General features: G+C 39.7%; 1 protein-coding gene across 1 annotated transcript; it reads left to right on the plus strand.

Moving 5' to 3' along the window:
- The first annotated feature begins 3434 nt into the window (after nt 1–3434).
- On the plus strand, nt 3435–18818 carry chpfb (chondroitin polymerizing factor b). The gene is made up of 4 exons (XM_053498468.1): nt 3435–3848; nt 5095–5662; nt 12518–12700; nt 16236–18818. Exons 1-4 carry the CDS (start codon nt 3559–3561, stop codon nt 17496–17498), a joined length of 2304 nt encoding a protein of 767 aa, XP_053354443.1. The 5' UTR covers nt 3435–3558; the 3' UTR covers nt 17499–18818.
- The last annotated feature ends 1156 nt before the right edge of the window (nt 18819–19974 follow it).

Below are 19974 nucleotides of genomic sequence, written 5' to 3' on the forward strand. Positions count from 1 at the left end.
ACTTCCAAAAGCCTCAAAGAACAATCTACATATTCTGAAAATATATAATAAAAAAAGAAAGCCATTTTAATGCCTGTTTTGATAATTTGGGATGTCTATTGTAAATAATTGTGTTGGACATTTCCCCCTTAATCTTCACTGCCATATTTAAAACAAACCTTTGACATATTAGTATCATTTTTACTTTTCTTTGTTTTTTATTTTGTTTTCTCTGTTTTATTTATTTATTTTATTTTGTCAAGACATGTGACAAGAAATGTGATTGGAATACACCCCAGATGAGACACAAACAAACAAACAAACAAAAAAAACATTGATTTGTCTATATGATATATACATTACAGTATGAAATTCTTTTCTTGGCGTATACCATTTTCTAAGAGAGTTATGTATGGCAACCCGCTGGAGCTTGAATCCCTGACCTTCTGATAAGTCTCTCAGAGCCTTAACCATTGAGCATTGGAACGGTGAGAGGTAGCTAGGGTACCCAAAGCTTCCTCTTGCCCTGTGGTGCTACTGTAGTAATCATCATCCTTTGAGTAGTTCAGCAGGTGTACAACCTCTATAAAAGCAGAGGTTTTGGCACTTTGCTGGTTTGGAGCATTTAGATGTTTGTTAACATAATGTCAAAAGGGTAAGACACAAGCAATGGTCTAAGGGAAGCAATTGTTGCTGCACATCCATCTGGAAAGAGTTACAAAACGATTTTCAAACAATTTGAAGTTCAACATTCTACGGTGATAAAGATTATTCAGAAGTGAAAAGCATTCAAGATAGTCGCCAATCGTCTAAGAAATGGATGTCCTAGCACATTCACCCCAAGGTGAGACTGTGCAATGCACAAAGAAATACAAAAACCAAAGAGCTACATCTCAAACTCTACAGGCCTCACTGAGCATATTAAATGGTAAAGTTCATGACAGTAAGGTTAGAATATTACTAAACACCCATCGTTTGTTTGAAAGGGTTGCCAGTCTCTTCTGTGTTTAAAAAACATGGACGTACTACTGATGTTTGCAAAACTGCACAAAGGACAAGACCAAAGCAAAATTGTTTGACCTTAACCAAATAGTATAGTGTTTGGCATAACCAAATAGCATTTCAGCAGGAATACCTTAAGCTGTCAAGCACAGTGGTGGCTGCCTAAAAATCTAGTAGCCATGCTACTACTGTTTTTTTAATCAGCTGTGGTTTTATTGTTCGTTGTATATGATTTGCATGCGAATTAACATATAATATTAAAACAACTTGTCAGAAAGTCCTACCAGGGTTAAAATTATAGAGATTATATTCTGATAATGTTAACACAATGTGTTACAGAGTGCCCCTAGTATGTCAGAAGATGCTACCTCATAAAACTGTACTATATTTTTGCAGTTCTACCAGCATTTAAAACTATAACTAGGAAAATTGATAAAGTAGTGCAGACCGATAAATAATCATTTTGGGCTACTTGTAGGAAAGTCTTAAAGGGTAGAAAAAAACTTATAGAACACAAGAAACAAAAAGCAGCCAAAAGACTAACAACTACAAGAAACAAGAATAATGATATGAACACAGATAGTTGGAGCACTAAACACTCACTCACTAACTTAGCTTCTATACCGCTTTATCCTGTATTCAGGGTCACGGGGACATGGAGCCTATCCCAGAAGGCTTAGGGCATAAGGCAGAGTACACCCTGGACGGGGTGCCAATCAGCACTAAACAGATAAAGATATTTATAGTGCAATTGTATTACAGCCCTAAGATATACAATAGCAAGCATAGCATAGATAGATAGATAGATACATACATACACTCACCTAAAGGATTATTAGGAACACCTGTTCAATTTCTCATTAATGCAATTATCTAATCAACCAATCACATGCAAGTTGCTTTAATGCATTTAGGGTTGTGGTCCTGGTCAAGACAATCTCCTGAACTCCAAACTGAATTTCAAAATGGCAAAGAAAGGTGATTCAAGCAATTTTGAGTGTGGCATGGTTGTTGGTACCAGACGGGCCGGTCTGAGTATTTCACAATCTGCTCAGTTACTGGGATTTTCACGCACAACAATTTTTAGGGTTTACAAAGAATGGTGTGAAACGGGAAAAACCTCCAGTATGTGGCAGTTCTGTAGGTGAAAATGCCTTGTTGATGCTAGAGGTCAGAGGAGAATGAGCCGACTGATTCAAGCTGTTAGAAGAGCAACTTTGACTGAAATAACCATTTGTTACAACCGAGGTATGCAACAGCAGAAGACCCCACCGGGTACCACTCATCGCCACTACAAATAGGAAAAAAAGGCTACAATTTGCACAAGCTCACCAAAATTACACAGTTGAAGCTTGAAAAATGTTGCCTGGTCTGATGAGTCTTGATTTCTGTTGAGACATTCAAAGGGTAGAGTCAGAATTTGGCGTAAACAGAATGAGAACATGGATCCATAATGCCTTGTTACCACTGTGCAGGCTGCTGGTGGTGTAATGGTGTGGGGGATGTTTTCTTGGCACACTTTAGGCCCTTTAGTGCGAATTGGGCATCGTTTAAATGCCACGGTCTACCTGAGCATTGTTTCTGACCATGTCCATCCCTTTATGACCACCATGTACCCATCCTCTGATGGCTACTTTCAGCAGGATAATGCACCATGTCACAAAGCTCAAATCATTTCAAATTGGTTTCTTGAACATGACAAAGTTCACTGTACTAAAATGGCCCCCACAGTCACCAGATCTTAACCCGATAAAGCATCTTTGGGATGTGGTGGAACGGGAGCTTCGTGCCCTGGATGTGCATCCCACAAATCTCTATCAACTGCAAGATGCTATCCTATCAATATGGGCCAACATTTCTAAAGAATGCTTTCAGCACCTTGTTGAATCAATGCCATGTAGAATTAAGGCAGTTCTGAAGGCAAAAGGGGGTCAAACACCATATTAGTATAATGTTCCTAATAATCCTTTAGGTGAGTGTACATACATACATACATACATACATACACACACACTATACTGTATACAGTACTTCAATATGGGCTTGGTCGCCTCTTTTGCAGCTATAACAGCTTCCAATCTTCTTTGTTGCCACAAAGTTAGAAGCGTAGCACTTGAATTGGATAATTAACAGATTTAACCAAGTACAATTGTGTTTGTCCATATAGTGTAAATAGATAGATTATTTTTCAGGACGTGCCACTTCAACTTATGCTCGGCTCTAGGCGCTTTCCATGCATCTTATCTTTTGTTGTGTGTGTGTGTGTGTGTGTGTGTTTTGCTTATTTAAAATAACTAAAGGCGCTAAACACAGGTTTGCATCGGCCTGGTGCAGATGGTGCTCCTGCGAAACAGTCCGCGCCTCTTCCGTCAGCTGGCAACAGCGCGAGCGTGTTGGGTGACGTCATCTGGAAGGCGGAGCTCCGGGCGGTGACACGTCACTAAACTAGTGGAGACGTCGTCTTGTCCTCGAAGCGTTGAGAAAAGAGGCTTTGTATCGCTTTCTCTCCTCCGAGATCTGCACCGTGTCAGTAGCGGGACACAGAAAGCCAGGCCAGGCGGCGGTTTTAAATCAGCAATGCGGATCGCGACGCTGATCTCTCTGGCGAGGCCGATCGGCCCGGTGGTGGTCGGCATCTCTCTGGGCTTCACTCTCAGCCTGCTCAGCGTCACCTGGGTGGACGAGAGCTGCGGCTACGGCGCCGTCGGGGTGACCGAGGACGCGCCGGTGGCTGCGCCGGGGGCTGCAAAGGGAGCGCGCAAACCGAGCTCCATAGCAACCGGTAACACCGACGAGGACGACTTTGAGCCCAAAATAGTGCCATACAACAAACCTTCTGAGCAGGGTCCGCCGAAGAAAGTTTTCAGGTAGGCGTAAAGGAGCGCCTCGGGTTGGCTTCTGGAGTTTCTGTAGGCTGGATGATCCGCGTCGGCTCTTTAAATGCAGGGCAACCCAGGCGGAAGAACTCCGAGGCTTTGCTTTATTTAATCTTTATTTAATCTTTATTATTCTCTCCGCCGACGTGCTCGTCTTGTTTAACGCATTTCATTCTACGTTATAAATACACTCTAATTGGCACTCTGTGTCAAGCACGGTACGTGTTTTATTGTTTCCCCTTTTAGCTGTAAATAGTGCCTGTGTACGAGCGTGATTGCGTGTTGCGTTTGGGGGTCACACTATAACCCACACTACAATAAAACTAACGGTAAATTCCAGTAGTTCAGACGAATCACCAAGCTGAGTCTAAATGCCAATCACTATTTTGGAGCGGTCACGCCCGTCTCTGCCACAGCCACATCTGTGCGCTCTTACTGCACAGCCAGTTTATACATTAGAAGTCTTAGAGCCGCTTGACATGGCATATTGTTTTGTGCAGGCATCAACAGTCCCTTGGGTTTCCACACTGCTCTGATTAAAGACATTTGAGCTAACGCTTTTGATGTCTGCCCTCTTTCTCCTGTTATTAAAAGGAGCTCATGAGCCTGCAGCATCCTGTTGTAGACCACGTTGTTGGTTCACTTCCCAGTGATCACATTTCATCCAAAGGATATGCTTGATTGTTCCTACTTTGTGACCAGACACCTTCGGATTGTTGGGGTTGTAATCTGGGGAAGAAAAATTGAAAATCTTTAAGCCACAGAATGATCCTTAGTATTTTCAGTGAGGAAATTTAGACTTACACCAACCAGCCTTAACACTACAATGCAAAACATTATTCCCAGTATGGTGTAGGTTCCTATTTTGCTGTCTGAGCAGTTCTGGCCCCTTGAAGCATGTCCCCACAAGACCTCTGGGGAGTGCTGTGGTGTCTGGCACCAGGGCGTTGGCAGTGGATGGGTCCTGTGGGCGGTGGTGTAGGGCCTCCCTAGACTTCCTCCATTCCATGGTCCCTCGATCGGAATTGGTTTTCTTTGGGGGTGGGAATTGCTTTTGGTCTCTGCACACATGAGTGAGCCTTGGGTGCGCGTCCATAATAATGTTATGGCTGATCGGTGTAGATCGCCCATGGAAACGATATAAGCTTATTATAAGACACTGTTTAAGGAAATATAATATAAAAAAATGTATTTTTAATGTAAATTTCATGCAACCCTTTCTTTTTTTTACCTTTAGATCCAAATATGCTAGCTCGGAGCTCGGCATTCATGAGCGTCTCTTTGTAGCAGTCATTACCTCCAAAAACAACTTAAACACTTTGGCCGTGGCAGTCAACCGGACACTGAATCATTACCTGGACGGCCGGCTTATCTTTTTTACCGGCTTGCACAACCGCAAAGTGCCTCACGGAATGTTTGTGGTGGCCCACGGGCATGAACATCCTGTGCCTAACATGTTCCAGACGGTGCAGTACCTCTTGGAACACCATGTAGCTGAGTATGACTGGTTCTACATACTTCAGGATGACACTTATATCCAGCCTGACAGACTGAAGACACTGGTGGGCCACTTGAGCATGGACCTCCAGTTGTACATGGGCCACCCAGGGGAGTTCATTGGAGGTGAAGCCCAGGGAAGGTATTGTCATGGAGGTTCAGGTTTTCTCCTATCCGGGGCCTTACTGCTGAAGATTAAGCCCTTCTTGGAGCGTTGCAGAACTGACATTGTAAGTGTCAGGCCTGACGAGTGGCTGGGGCGATGCATCGTCGACTATGCTGGCATTAGCTGTGTGAAGGAGTATGAGGTAGGACAGACCAATTAGCATGTACTGAATGTGTACAGTTTGGTGGTCAGCAAAATTCTGTAAAAATGACCAAAATTTTTTTCTTCATCATGTGATGTACTTTGAGACCTCTACTTGAGAAGAAAACGTAAATATATTTTATCAAAAAAATATGCTAATTCTTTTTTTAGGGTACTTTCTAATCTTGCCTTGGCTCTTCCTCTGCTAACATCCTGGGTAAGCAGCCAAGTGCTGTAAAGGCTACATGAAGATGTCTAAAACCTTGGTAGCTAAATGTATAACATTTTTCAGTCTGTTGAAGTTTTTGGGAATGGTAGACTACATGCCGTAGTAAAACAGACAAAAGTGTGATCAATGCCATCTCATTATTAATCACATTGTTAATACAGAGAAGAGCACTTGCACACCCTGATGATGGGTGAAAGTAGGGGGGGAAAAGGTGTAAAAATCTACACTTATTTCCCTTCTGATGTCACTAGGAAAAGAGATCAGTCAAGTGATTAACTCTCAGATGATAACAGATCAAAGTGATAACACATTTCCATTTTTAAGTCTTTAATTATGTAAATTTGCATTAATCTTCTTATCTAAGTAGATTAGCTTATAAATGAAGAAGTAGGCACAATGTCTTTTTGTGGCATCTCAGTGATAAAACAGGTTTATAAAATAAATATATTTCAGTTACGGTGCACTGAATGGTGCACATATAATGGTGCACATATAAACATATGTTTGTTGGGGAAAATGAAGGATGTATATTAGAAAATGAGATGTGTTGAGCAGATGAAGGGTTTTTGCAGGCCACCATACAATTATGACTCATAATTCATAATGGTTCCTCTTTCCTTCCCTTTTATGCAGCTATATTCTCTTCCTAACATATTTTGTAATTCCGTGGCTTTCCAAGTTGTGTGCTTCAAGCCTTTCCAAACACACAGTGCATACAGTATGTTTCTTAAGTAGTGGCTGAACTTCTTCCTGAACATTCTCATCATGAGGCCCAATTAAATTGTATGTAAAATAGCATCTACGTGAGTGTAGAGCTGTATCTATCTGGAAGAGAGTTTAACAGATTATAACCTGGCATGGATTTTCTGGCCAGCTCCGAAAGCAGACCAGTGTAGATAAAGCAAACTGTTCATGTAGCTGGATTCCCCTGAGAGGTCCCTGTTTGTGCTGGCCACAAGTGACTTCATTTTTTTTAAGCTCAGCTCTCGTGTGTCAGCAGGAAACCACCGTTCCCAGGAGTCTTCGCCTCCGATGAGAAGGTGGCTTGTTTCGGATTAAGATGCAGTCCGGCGTTGCACAGTATCGGGTCAAAATTATGAACGCTAACAGTATTTCAGGGCCAAAGTCCCTATTTCTGTTGCAGATGTGCTTGCAAGGAAGCAGTCATAAGTTTGTGAACCTCAGCACAGTCTGGCAGAACATGTCCCAAGGTCCACTGCAAAATATAAAAGTTTGCACACACCTTTTAATGCATGTTTTTTTTTTTTTAATGATTTATTTTCTACATTCTAGAACAATACTGGAGAATTTAAACCTGTAATAAAACATATAATTATATTTCATTATGTGATAACAGTCAGCTGTTATTTTAAGACATGAAGGTCAGCTGTTCTGGGATTGCATTTGCAAAACCCATCCAGCACCATAATGAAACTTACTTACCTCTGCTGTAGAGGAGAAGTTAATTCAGAGTTACCAGCCTCAAAAATGACTAATTAATAGCACCTCAGATTACAGCAGTTATGAAGGCTTTACAGAGCATATGTAGCAGACACATCTCGATATCAACTGTTCAAAGAAGATTTTTGCAAATTTCATAAGCCTTCAGCATTGTTTCACAATGAAGGAAGAAATGAAAATCAGGAAAGACTATTGTATTAAAAGGTGTATCCAGACTTTTGACTGGTAGTGTATGCTGCCTGCTGTTTACAGAACATGATCAGATTTTTCTGTCAGATACCTTAAAACTTCTTTATCTTCTAACATCTTTATTTGGGCGCGATTCTAAAGATGGGGTGGCATTTAACACTTGTAACATGTAGAAAAGTGTTAACCCATCTCAGGGAACAATATCACATTCATTTGCTGACAATGGCTATATTTTTATTGTTGGATGAATAATCATCATAGAATGATCAAAAAATGAGGCATAAGGGTAATGAGTTAAAACTTATTTAGCTTTCTTCCCATACATGATTTATAGCTGCGTGTGATCTAAGCGCAATGTACCTGCCTTTACATGACGTGCCATGCTCTTTATTGACACTGGATGTTATTATACTGTTAACACTATTAACTGAGGCCACCAGTAAGCTCCACCATATTCTGTTCTTGACACATGCTCTGATTTTCCTCAGTGCATTTTTGACTAAACTTTAGACAAGTAAACAGTTAACCCCATTCTTTAAAAGCTTATAATGAAAATATTTGTTGTGGCTTTTAACCCTTTACTACAGAGCATCTTAAAAATCTAGATTTTATACGTAAGTGCCACTAGCAAGAAACAGATGCTGACTGCTGAAAAGGTTCTCCTTAAACTTGTGCACATGAACTCTTTTTCTTTTCATTTTTAGCTTTCAGATCTGGGCGGGTAGAATTGTTTTGCAAATTCTTATTATTGGAAAACTGGGGCATGGGCTAAGTAATATTACACAAACCTTATATCTGGTGATTGTGTTTAGTTAACAGGCTTGAGTGAAGTCCTTAGATGAGCATATCTTTAGGTACAGTTATGATTTTTTTGGGCTGGGACATGGGAGAAAATGGAATTTTAACACATGCAGTTGTTTTACAAGATCCTTTACTATTTTGAAAATGCCTTTTAAATGGACAGATTTAGAGAGACACAAATGCCATAATAATGCCTAACTCAGTGAAAATAAAAGGGCTACACCCTGCTGTTTAAAAGAAACGTAAGAATAGATAAACTCATGTCAACATTTCCATCTTTAATGTGTTGTAACAAGCACCAGGATTCAGGTGAAAAAAACAAAGCTTTTGGGGGAAAAAAACCTAACAATAACCTGTTTTCAAGAGTGTGTACACAGTGTGCACACACTCCTAAAAAACAGGTTATTGTTAGTTCTTTTTTTGTACTACACACCTTATCTGATACTCCGTTTAAGCACCATTTGCTTATAATGGCTTAACCCCCCAAAAGTGAGAGGATCTCATGTGTGCTGTCCTCTTAAAGTCACTCTACATGTATGTGAATGGTTTGAGACCCGAGCTCTGACTGAACTTTGAGTTGCTTCTTTTAACGTCACTCCTTTGTTGACTTGTGCTTTGGATCATTGTCATGCAGAAAGTTTAAATTTGTCTTTGTCAGCTGTTTAACAGAGCCCTGCGGGGTAGGGGACAATTCAGCAATCCATGATACCCTTGATATCTTGAATAAAGCCCAGTCCACACTAAAGGGAAACCGCTCCAAAGCACAATGTAATAACAACTGTGCTTCATTGATGTCCTTGTGATGATATCTTTGACCAAGCTTTTTTTTTTTTTTCTTTCTACAATAGTTTGCTCAAGAAGGGGTTGTAAGACTGCAATGACTTTAAGGACATATTTGTGTGTGTGTGTGTATGTGATCGGGAAAAGGCTTTCATCTAGCCACCCTACACCATATCCCAGATATGAAGTATACAAGACATTGAGGCCTGGCAGGCTCCTTAATAAGTTTTCTTCTTATCTTTGTCTATTTCGGGGACATGTCCTGTTTATGGTAATGTCACTCCGGTCCCCCTTATTTTCTTGCCGATGGCCTTCACAGTGTTCCATGGTACATCTAATCTAAAATTCTTTTGTGCTGGTCTCCTGATTGACGCCTTTGAACAATGGGATCCTTTATATTCTTGCTGAGCTCTTTGCAGACTATGGCTTCGGCCAAATATCAAGATAAAAAAGACAGCTGAGCTTATTTGAGGTTTATCTGATTACTTTTATGCATTGCTTAATATGCATTGCTGAGCACAGACATGTGAGTCATTAGGTGTACAAACTAGTAAAACCAGAGTATTGTACTCGTTTGTCCCCTAAAATGTTTCTATTGGTTTTTACTTTTTTATTAGTTTTTATTTTTTTACATTAAAAGTGGAAAATTATCTGACTAAGATTATTTATTTATTTATTTATTTATTTATTTATTTATTCATATACTGTAAATATAAAATGTACTGTATATAAATGCCTGAGCTAGAATCTCTAGATTTTATCATCCAACATGGATGATAAACAAGTAGAGGCACCTCTTTGTCAAGATTTGTTCATGTAGCTGGTTGTTGTCTATTGTTTTAAAGAGCCTGGGGCAGCCACAAGAAGTTTCTTTTAACATTGGAAATACTAGGAAAACATTTGTGGAAGAAAATGGAAGAATTTTGTGTGCCATTTTGCTCAAATTTACTGACTTATCGCCCAGATATAACGTCAGCATAAAACCCATTTTTTCATTATAGGTTTGGCTGTATGATATAAACAGAAGAGTGTTTCTTAAAGCATGCTGCTATACGTGTCATCCATCTCTATCTAATCATTCTAACAGTCAGCTTTCGCTCTTCAGATAGTTTTCAGCTTTCTCTTTCTGTACATTGTATTGTTGTATGGTGTATAGTGATATCCCCCAGCCTCAAAAATACTTGAAAAGCACTCCAACGCAGCCTCCGTTCTTCTCGAAAAATAGATAAAAAGGCACACAGGAAAAAAAAACCTTGATAAAATGATATCGTATGACCCCACCAAATCTGATTTACACTGAGGTCCTGAGATAATATTAATTCTTTGTGGATCAGCATGTCTGTGATTTGGCCAGGATTTGGTGGCGTCATGCTGATTCACACAGGACTAGTATTATCTCAGGACCTACTGTACCGTATTTTGCCTAACATCAAGGTCCTGTGATAATATTAGTCCTGTGTGAATCATGTCTGTGGCCCCACCAAATCCTGGCCAAATCACAGACATGCTGATTCACACAGGGCTAATATTATCACAGGAACACGGTGTTAGGCAAAATATGTCAGGTCATTTGCAGCGGAATTTATACTTTCAAAATTACAGACATGATGATTCGCATGGGATTAAGATTACAGACACCTTCTGCAATTATTACAAATGACTAGCGGTCCGCAGGTAATGCTAATCCTGCGCGAATAGAGCTTAAGAAGCGGTAATAAGCAGTTTGACTTAAAACTAATCCACCAACCTGTTCAACAAAAAAACTCCCCCATCCCCCGGTAAGAATTTCTATTATTATGAGTAGGTACTGTTAGTAAGTAGAAGATGAATTAATCCACGAAAGACATAACCAAAAAAAAAACAAATGTCATTCATGTTTATATTGAGAATTTACACCAAAATCGTAGGAAAAGTACCATGTTTTACCCTGATACACATAATGTCTTGGTAAAAAGTATAAAACTATAGAACCGTGAAAAAAGGAAGGAAATTCTCTTGGTTAACTTTATCTTTATAGTCCATAAATATCACAACTTGACTTGCAGGAAGGCAGAGGAATGAGGAAGCAGGTCTTGATTATACGCGGCATATTATATGCAATGCATGCAGCATTTTTCACATACTCACCTGCATACTTTACAAACATCTGGCAGAACACGTTGTCCACTAGTTAGTGCTTGAATGTCAGAACATCACTGTCTAACATGTTTCAAATAAAATAAAATCTAATGAACGATGACCTCACATTAAAAAAAAATGCTAGTCTTACTAGTATTTACTAGCCAAACCAGGACTTCTGATTGTGCAAACTAAGAAAAGAAATGTATGAAAGTAAAATACCTTTATATAATTCCCTACTACACTAACGCACAAATCCCAGCGTTTCACCACTGCATGCATATCATTGAGGTAGAAAGTTTTCTCAGTACACCAGAGCCACGATTGGACTGCCTGCTTCACGTCTGGCCTCCCAGGAGCTTCTTTAATAACCCAAACATGTGGAATTGGCTTGGAGCATGGTCAGGACTGTAGGGGGAATGTGGCAATAAGTGGTGTTGGTGAATGATTGTGCGTACTGTTAAAACAGACAGATGCACCTCTTCCACCAGTTTGGCGACAAGTTATCTGTTGAATTTCAAGGAACAGATGCTCTACTCTCTGAATATTCACGAGAACAGCTGCAGTGTGCTCCAAGCCACCTTGGCTGATTGTCATTGACAGACATAAAACGTTTGCATCATTCAAGTATTTTACAGTGGCTAAGCGTCTCAACATTGTACTGAAGTCTTCTTTAAATGTCATTCAGTTTTACGATTTCATCAAAAGTCTCTGTATAGCTTGAACCCTCCTTGTATTTAACACCAGTGTCTACCCTCCTTGTATACAACACCAGTGGTTTAACAGTGACAGGCCAGTAAGAGTATTGAATAGTAAGATAATTGAATAATACAGCAAAACTGCAGCCAATACAAAATCACCACTTTTAAGTAAAGCTCACGCTTGGCTAGATGTTCAAATTTGGCTTATCCCTAGATGGACTATAATGTAAACTTTGTCAGCCATTATTGTTTTTGTTGAGGAATGAGGTTTAGATCTTGGCATGTGTTTGGTCAGTAGCAGTAGGATTAGCAGAGAGGATTGAGTAGTCGGAGCAAGCCAGAAGTGAAAGGACTTCCTGCCCGCTACAGGATGCCCTGCTGAGAGTCATTAAGGTAATTAGGATGAGATGTTTAAAACCGCATTACTGCTGTCAGAAGGGGTTATACGAGCATGAGCACTTTGGCTGGGCCGTGTATGTTAAAGGTACAGCATGCTTTAAAGCTGTGTGCTTATGCGTACCACTAAGTATTTGACTGCATGTCATATTTGGATCTTTTGTTTTGTTTTGTCTTACAGGGTCTTAATTATAATTACTTTGAGATGAAAAAAAACATGGACCTAAATGGAGACGAAAGCCCTGACTTCCAGAACGCTCTATCGGTTCACCCGGTGACCAGCCCAGAGCAGATGTATCGCCTGCACAGATACTTCACAGAAAGAGAGCTTCAGAAAACCTATGAAGAGATCAAGAAACTTCAGGTAAATCTCTTTGGGTTCTTTATGTGCCCCACTGTACCAAGGTCTGTCTTTCATTCCTTTGCCTCCCATCGTTCTTTTTTCATAATCTATACATATAATAAAACTGTAAGGTTGCCATGTCTGTACATTGTAGATATTTGCGAAAAAATAATTGGGGTGGCCGTAAGATGAGTAATAGAACGTACCAAGATGTTCTTTTAGGATTTTGTCTGTCTGTTAGTTTGTGCACACATCATGTAAAAACTGCTGAACTAATTTTGATGGGGTTTTCACAGGTGTATTTGTCCGAGTTTGGAATAAAATATAAATAAAGCATGTTTGTTTCACCGCATTTGGTTGAAGGGAAGAGAAGATATGCTACATTAACATTTAAATATTACATTTCTAATGCCTTTAAATAGTCATTAGTTCATCTCAAAATTCAACACATGGCGCTGGACATTTTTTAACACACATTTATGAGGGTGTGATGAAAATCTACTTAATAAATGCAATCTCACACCTTCATTCTGTGCATGTAAAATCTTTTGTTAAGTCCAAAATTCAACAGATGGCGTTGAAACGCACCTATGACCGAGCAGTTAAATTCCACACAAACAAAGTAGCGGACACATTTAGTTATATAATAAAGCTCTCTTACATACACATTCGTTATTTAAAAAAATACATAAATATATTAGTGCCATCCCTCTGGCCCATTTGGATTATTGTTGCTGTGCAGTAGATATGCTTTCAATATTTGTTTCCTTCCATATTTAATATACACACACCACATAGTGCATAATTTCTTAAAATTCGTCCCAACTTAAAGTCTTGAAACAGTAATGCCAATTATTTTGTTTTACTGAAGACATTTGCATTTGGAATTAAAAGAGCAATATGAGACAATCGATCAGAATTTCAGCTTTAATTTCCTGAGATGTTACCCAGTCTGTGAAAACTGTTTTCTCCCTAAAATCATTCTACATATGGGTTTATATAGTGAAAAGGGAAATTGCATATTAATCACGTGTGAAATGTGCCACGTAGACCGTAGAAGCGTTAAGCTTGCTTGCTGTGGATGTAAAAGGACAAGGCCTGTGAGACCTAAAATAGTAACAAACTGATTGTAGCCGCCACTAGGTGATAATGTAAAGGCATCAGATACGGAGATCAATTGCTTGTATGTTGAAGTATATAGAAGTTTGTGTATAAAATGGAACAGCTGGAAGAAAGAAATCACCTTTTCTCCATGCTGCAATTATTTTCTTTTTTTTCTTTTTATTCCTTCTGAAGTTTTGATGAACACTTCTTACTTTGCTCTTAACCTGTAAATGAATTTGTAGTTTTCCAGGATTTCCACCACATTAGAAACCAGTGAATATATATCTCCATCTAGATTTGTTTAACAACTTAACATGCCACCTTTGCTTATTCGAACCCACCCATTTTTTAAATGATTAAAAACAAACGAACACTGGAACAGCCACGTTTATTGTTGCTCAGGTGTATCCTGTTGGATTCATTGTTTAAATGATTAAAAACTGTGAATATTCACTCCTTTGTTTAAGCCATGGGTTTTACCTCTGGGGGTTTGCAGTTTTTAAAATAAATAAACCAGAGGATCAACCTGTTTGTGGGAGAAAAGCAAATTTCAAATTTGGGGAAAAAAATGGCTGAGTCATTACACAAACATTAGGCAATGCCATTACAACTATTTGGAATGTCCTGAAAAAAAAGACAGAAACCATTGGTGTACTAACAACCAGACCTTGAACAGATCATCCAAAGAAAACAACAGCATTTGATAACACCATGAGAGCTGAGAAGAAAATTCCCACAACAGTCAGTGATCTCACCAACAACCTCCGCGTGGCAGGCGTAATGGGATTACAATCCACCGTTTATAGGAGACCTTGAAAGCAGAAATATGAAGTCAATCATACTACAAGATGCAAACCACTATCAGGAGGAGGATATGGAGAGTCAGATGGGTATTTACCAAGAAATGGTAGGGATTAGCAACAAAAGCTCTGTAACCCAGATCTACCAAAGACATGAAAAAGTGTTGAAAAAAAAGTGTTGAAAAGTGTTGTCTGTTTATAAGCCAAAACATAGAAGATTAGTCAAGCATGGGTGAGGAGGTGGTGAAAAATCATTTTGAATCAACAGCTTATGATTACTTTAACAGTGACAGTCCAAATACGATTCACAGCTTTTAGTTCAAGTTTCAGAAACAAAGAATGCAACAGAAAGATTGGTGATGCCAGTTGGTTGGTGTCTTGATGCAGTTGATGCAAGATGAGGATATGCAAGCTAATTTTAAATGTCATTTACTTAATTATTATTATTATTATTATTATTATTATTATTATTATTATTTACTCTTGGATAACTAAGAATGGTGCTGCCAAAGGTGCTGTGTTCTAACTTGTAGAACTTCTAAATGTAACTGTCAGGAAATGGAAGCTCAAATTCTGGTCTATCGTCTCATATTAACACTTTGATCTGAAAATGGCCTTGCCAATCCAATACTTTTGGAAAAGGATTGTAAAAAACCATCATCATCATCATAATTAATGTTGTTGTAATAATTTGTTTATTACTAATAATGGCAATGTTAATGATTAAATATAAGATGGTGCTCACAGTAGGTTTGTAATTAATAGAAATAAAAAAAGGTAAAAGACTATACCTCAGAAAGTGCATTGTCACACACAAGAAATTCACAATTATACCCATATTATATCCCTATGAAGGCCTATCAGTCGTAAACTATGGCCAGTTTACCAGGTTATTTGTTTCAATTGGAATCTGATATATGTATGTGTGATGTCCTAGCAAAACATGTTGAATGTTCCATTGTCTAAATTCCGGCAACAAAAAAATATTGGTCAAAATAGTTCTATATCATAAGTATATATCACCAAAATACTGTGCAAAATGTTCATGTTTTTCTCACACTTTGCTCAATTTTAGTACATAGTAGAACATTTTGTGGCACTATACTGTAAGTCCTGTTGTCTTGCACCTTCAGGGTCTGAGTTTAATTCCTCCCTCGGGTCTGTGTGCATAGAGTGAGTGTAAGTGTGTGCGTGCGTGCCACATTGTAGCCAACCTGACATATCAATTCGGTTTGATCATCAGATATTGTTTGTCAAAATATCTATAATATCATACAATACAATATAATGGAATACTCGTATTTAGTTTTCAGAACCGATGAAAATGTTATCATGTTAGGTTTCTTCCCAGGTGACCACACATACTTAATGGATAGCTTAAATGCAGTGGAGTGTGTGCTCGTGTAGTGTACTGTGGCTTCAGTTTTTTTTTTTTTTAGAAAAAAAGGGAAAAAATAAAATGAAAATACTATGCAGCTGTTGAAACACACAGTATTTTAACTGGCCCCACTCTCAGTGACCTTATGTGAACATCTTGAACGTGATCCACTCCAAAAGAAACATACCTGACTGATCAGCTGTACACAAACATTAGCAATGCTCCAGTTACTCTGATGTTGATTTGTGGTGCTTTTATTTTGTGTTCTCTTCAGGCGGAGATAAAGAACATTAGCCACTTGGCTGTGGATGGTAACAGGAGCACAGCATGGCCTGTAGGGGTCCAGCCGCCTTTTGAGCCAAAGAGTCGGTTTGAGGTGCTGCGTTGGGACTATTTTACCGAGGAGCAGCTGTTCTCCTGTGCCGACGGCTCACCCAAGTGCCAGCTGAGTGGTGCCGACCGTGCCGATGTGGATGATGTCATTAAGGTTGCTGTGGCTGAGCTAAATAAGAAATACTCACCTGTTCTGCACCTGAGTGCCCCACAGCTAGTCAACGGCTACAGACGATTTGATCCAACCCGCGGCATGGAATACACACTTGACCTAGAGCTCCGTGCTGAGACTGAATCAGGCTCGGGACAACTGCTCTCACGGCGTGTCCATTTGCTGAGGCCCTTAAGTCGGGTGGAGATCATTCCCATGCCATATGTGACCGAGGCAACACGGGTACACATTTTGCTGCCCCTAACTAGTGCAGACCTTCCCTCAGTGGTTCGCTTCCTTGATCGCTGTGCTTCAAGTCTGTTTGAGCCAGCTGAGAATGCAATACTCAGCTTCCTCTTTCTGTATGAGCCTGCAGAGGCACAGAAAGTGAGCACTGATGATGTTTTCGCAGAGGTCAAGGCAAAAGTGGCTGCTATAGAACGGCGCTTTCCTAATGTCAAAGTTCCATGGATCAGTGTGAAGACCGAGAACCCAGGTCTTCTGCGTGTGCTGGATGTGGTATCAAGGAAACATCCGGCAGACACGTTGTTTTTGTTAGCTACTGCTCACACAGCACTCAACCCTGAATTCCTGAATCGCTGTCGTATGAATGCCATATGTGGCTGGCAGGTTTTCTTCCCCGTCCACTTTCAAAACTTCAACCCAAGTGTGGCATATCCTGATCAGCCTCTGCCCACGGGTACAGATTTGGTGCGTGAGGCGGGCCACTTCGACCGCTATTCTTTTGAAGAGGCATGCTTCTACAACGGCGACTACATGTCTGCTCGCGCACACATGGAAGCCGATGCGCGTGAGGACGAAGACCTGCTTGAGAGCCTGGATACCTACGATGTGTTTGTGCGCTATTCAGGCCTGCACGTGTTCCGTGCCGTGGAGCCCGCGCTGCGCCAGGAGTACCGAAATCACACATGCGACGCGCGGCTTAGCGAGGACATCTTCCATCGTTGCCTCCAGAGCAAACGCGAGAGCATCGGCTCCCGGTCGCAGCTCGCCATGCTCATGTTCGAACAAGAGCAAGGCAACAGCACCTGACCTCTTTCATGAGTCACGTTGCAGGAATCAGAGACAGGCGACAGGCTATCATGTTCTGTCCTGCGAGATTTCTACAAATCATTTGAAAGAACATGCAAACAACAAGGTGCTTGGGATCCTCTAAATAAGCCACCACTCCATAACCCAGCAGTGGGCAGAATGGAAACATGAAACCTGAAATGGAAATCATTTGAAGGACCTTTTTTCAGAGAGTGTGAAAAATGTAGTAGTGGTTCTGACTGGAGAATGGCTCTGTGGTGGCTCTGACAGAAGCAATAAGAAGCAATCACGGAGGAAACTTTATGGTTACATTTGTTTACAACAAAACTAGAGACCTCAGAATGGGGGAAAGCAACCAGTTCTGCAGCCAATTCCAAGAATCTCCAAATGCCTGTGTTAAAAAATGTATTTCTGTCTCACATTCCTTTTCATGCTTTTTTTTTTTTTCTTTGGTCGGGGGCCAACAATCAGATCTGTGTAGCCTCTTTGCCTTCATCACGGTACAATGTATTTCATGACTTGTAAAGAATCTGGAAAAACCAAGTGTCAGTGCCGTACTGTGCATTTTTCCAAATTGTGTTGCATTTGCCCGAATTGTTTTACTTGAGGAAGTAAGCAACACAAGTGGTCAGTGCTTTACAATGATATGAATGTATACGTCACACATTGTGTGTGTGTGTGTGCGCGCGCGTTTGACATTGGCCTCTGTGGTATCACTATTTTATTGAATGAGATTATTATCATTCATATTATTTATAATATGTAGTGCAGTATAAATTAAGTTTTACATATCTATATATTAATATATACACATGTAGCTGCTGCAGCTGTTAAATCCCAGGACTGACAGCTGACCGTGACTCAAAATCCCAAATTAAATTAGATGTACAGTACATATATTTATGCCCATTAAAGATGCCCCAGTAGCAGAGCAGAGCTACATGCATATAGACAATATGGTACATTTAGGTTTCAGAAGGTTACAGGTCAGTGGTTCTCAACTCCGCCCCGGGAGGACCAGTGCCCTGTCTCAGCTCCCAGCACTATTCATCTAATTAACATCCTCATCTTAATTAAAGTTGGTGTGGTAGAGCAGGGAAAACACTAAAATATGCAGGACATTTGTGCTCCAGGATTAACGTTAAGAACCACTGTTGCGATCACAACAACTGGCATTTCTACTTCTATCATTGGAGCGTTCATGCGAACTCGGCCATCTAAAATAGCCAATTAAACAAATACCCTCTGTAAGCTGTTTTACACAACTTGGAACTGAAGTGGTATTTGGTTAGTGTTTTTTTTTTTATATATATATATATATATATATATAGCAATGCGTGTATTTTTTTTTTTTATGTATGATTCCCTATTAATTGTGCCAAAAATGGCATGAGAGACCAGTTTGATCAAAACATTTGACTAACATTTCAGTATGACTGAGTATTTAGCAATTTCAGGTACAAACACAAACCCAAAACCTCTGGTTGGAAACCTTAAACCAAGTTCATTTCTTTTCACTGTGAGCACAGTCATGTTGAAGTGACATCAAAGAATCGCTTTATGTGTAGAAAAAATAATTAAATTAATCTTTCCTACTGGAAATGTTCCAATTACCACTTGGTAATGAACGCAGCATGATTGCTAAAAACAAAAAAAGCTGCCTCTCAGCTAGTAGGAATACCTACTAGGAAAGTTAGAAAGATGTCCTCAACTTAAATGATTGCTCACACGTTCAAGTACTTTACATGACTTTATAGTAGTATGTATTTTAGATCGATTAGCTTGGGTATGTTAAATGGTTCACTGTTTTATCAATCGAAACAGCAAATTGTATGTTCAGTATTAAAGCAATTACACCATGAACTCATAATCACTAATGGTAACTTGCTGCCAGTTAAACCCGTTTTCATTTACCCCCCCATCCCCCCACCCCATCTTGATGACAAATTCCCTAGTAGCTTGAATAATGTTTACATTACTTGACTGAAGCGATACACTTTAGACCAAACCATGATCCATGACATCCTCCAGTGGTGGCAGCACCCAGTACAAAAAGTAGGACAGGGAAAAAATTGGTGTTTTATTGGCATTTTGGGACTTCATACAAACAAACCTGAAAAGAATGTATTAAATCCAAGCAGTGTTCGAAACACTTGCCCAAGATATTGACATGCATTTTTGGGGGTTAAATTGTAGCTTTGGACAGCTTTGTGAACTATTAAGATCTGAGCAAAAAAAAAAAAAAAAAAGCAGAATTGAACAATGATGCTTGTAATGTAAACAAAACCGAACAAATCCATCTTTATTTACTTTAAAGGTCTCAATGTCTAGCTTAATGATGTTTCTTAAAGAGTATGTCCAACCAGTATGTTGGCTCAGTGGTTATATCTTATACAGCAGGTTGTGAGTTGAATTCCCAGCATCCTCATGCTGCCCTGGTTGAGTCCTTGAGTAAAAACCGTAACCCTTAGTTGGG

The sequence above is a fragment of the Clarias gariepinus genome, chromosome 6, assembly GCF_024256425.1.
Source record: "Clarias gariepinus isolate MV-2021 ecotype Netherlands chromosome 6, CGAR_prim_01v2, whole genome shotgun sequence".
In the NCBI taxonomy this organism is placed as follows: Eukaryota; Metazoa; Chordata; class Actinopteri; order Siluriformes; family Clariidae; genus Clarias; species Clarias gariepinus.

Excerpts from the sequence above, each read along its gene's own strand:
- chpfb (XM_053498468.1), top strand. The coding sequence starts at position 3,559 with ATGCGGATCGCGACGCTGATCTCTCTGGCGAGGCCGATCGGCCCGGTG. Across the intron at positions 3,849-5,094 it reads CCGCCGAAGAAAGTTTTCAG|ATCCAAATATGCTAGCTCGG; the intron begins GTAGGCGTAAAG and ends TTTTACCTTTAG. Across the intron at positions 5,663-12,517 it reads GCTGTGTGAAGGAGTATGAG|GGTCTTAATTATAATTACTT; the intron begins GTAGGACAGACC and ends TTTGTCTTACAG.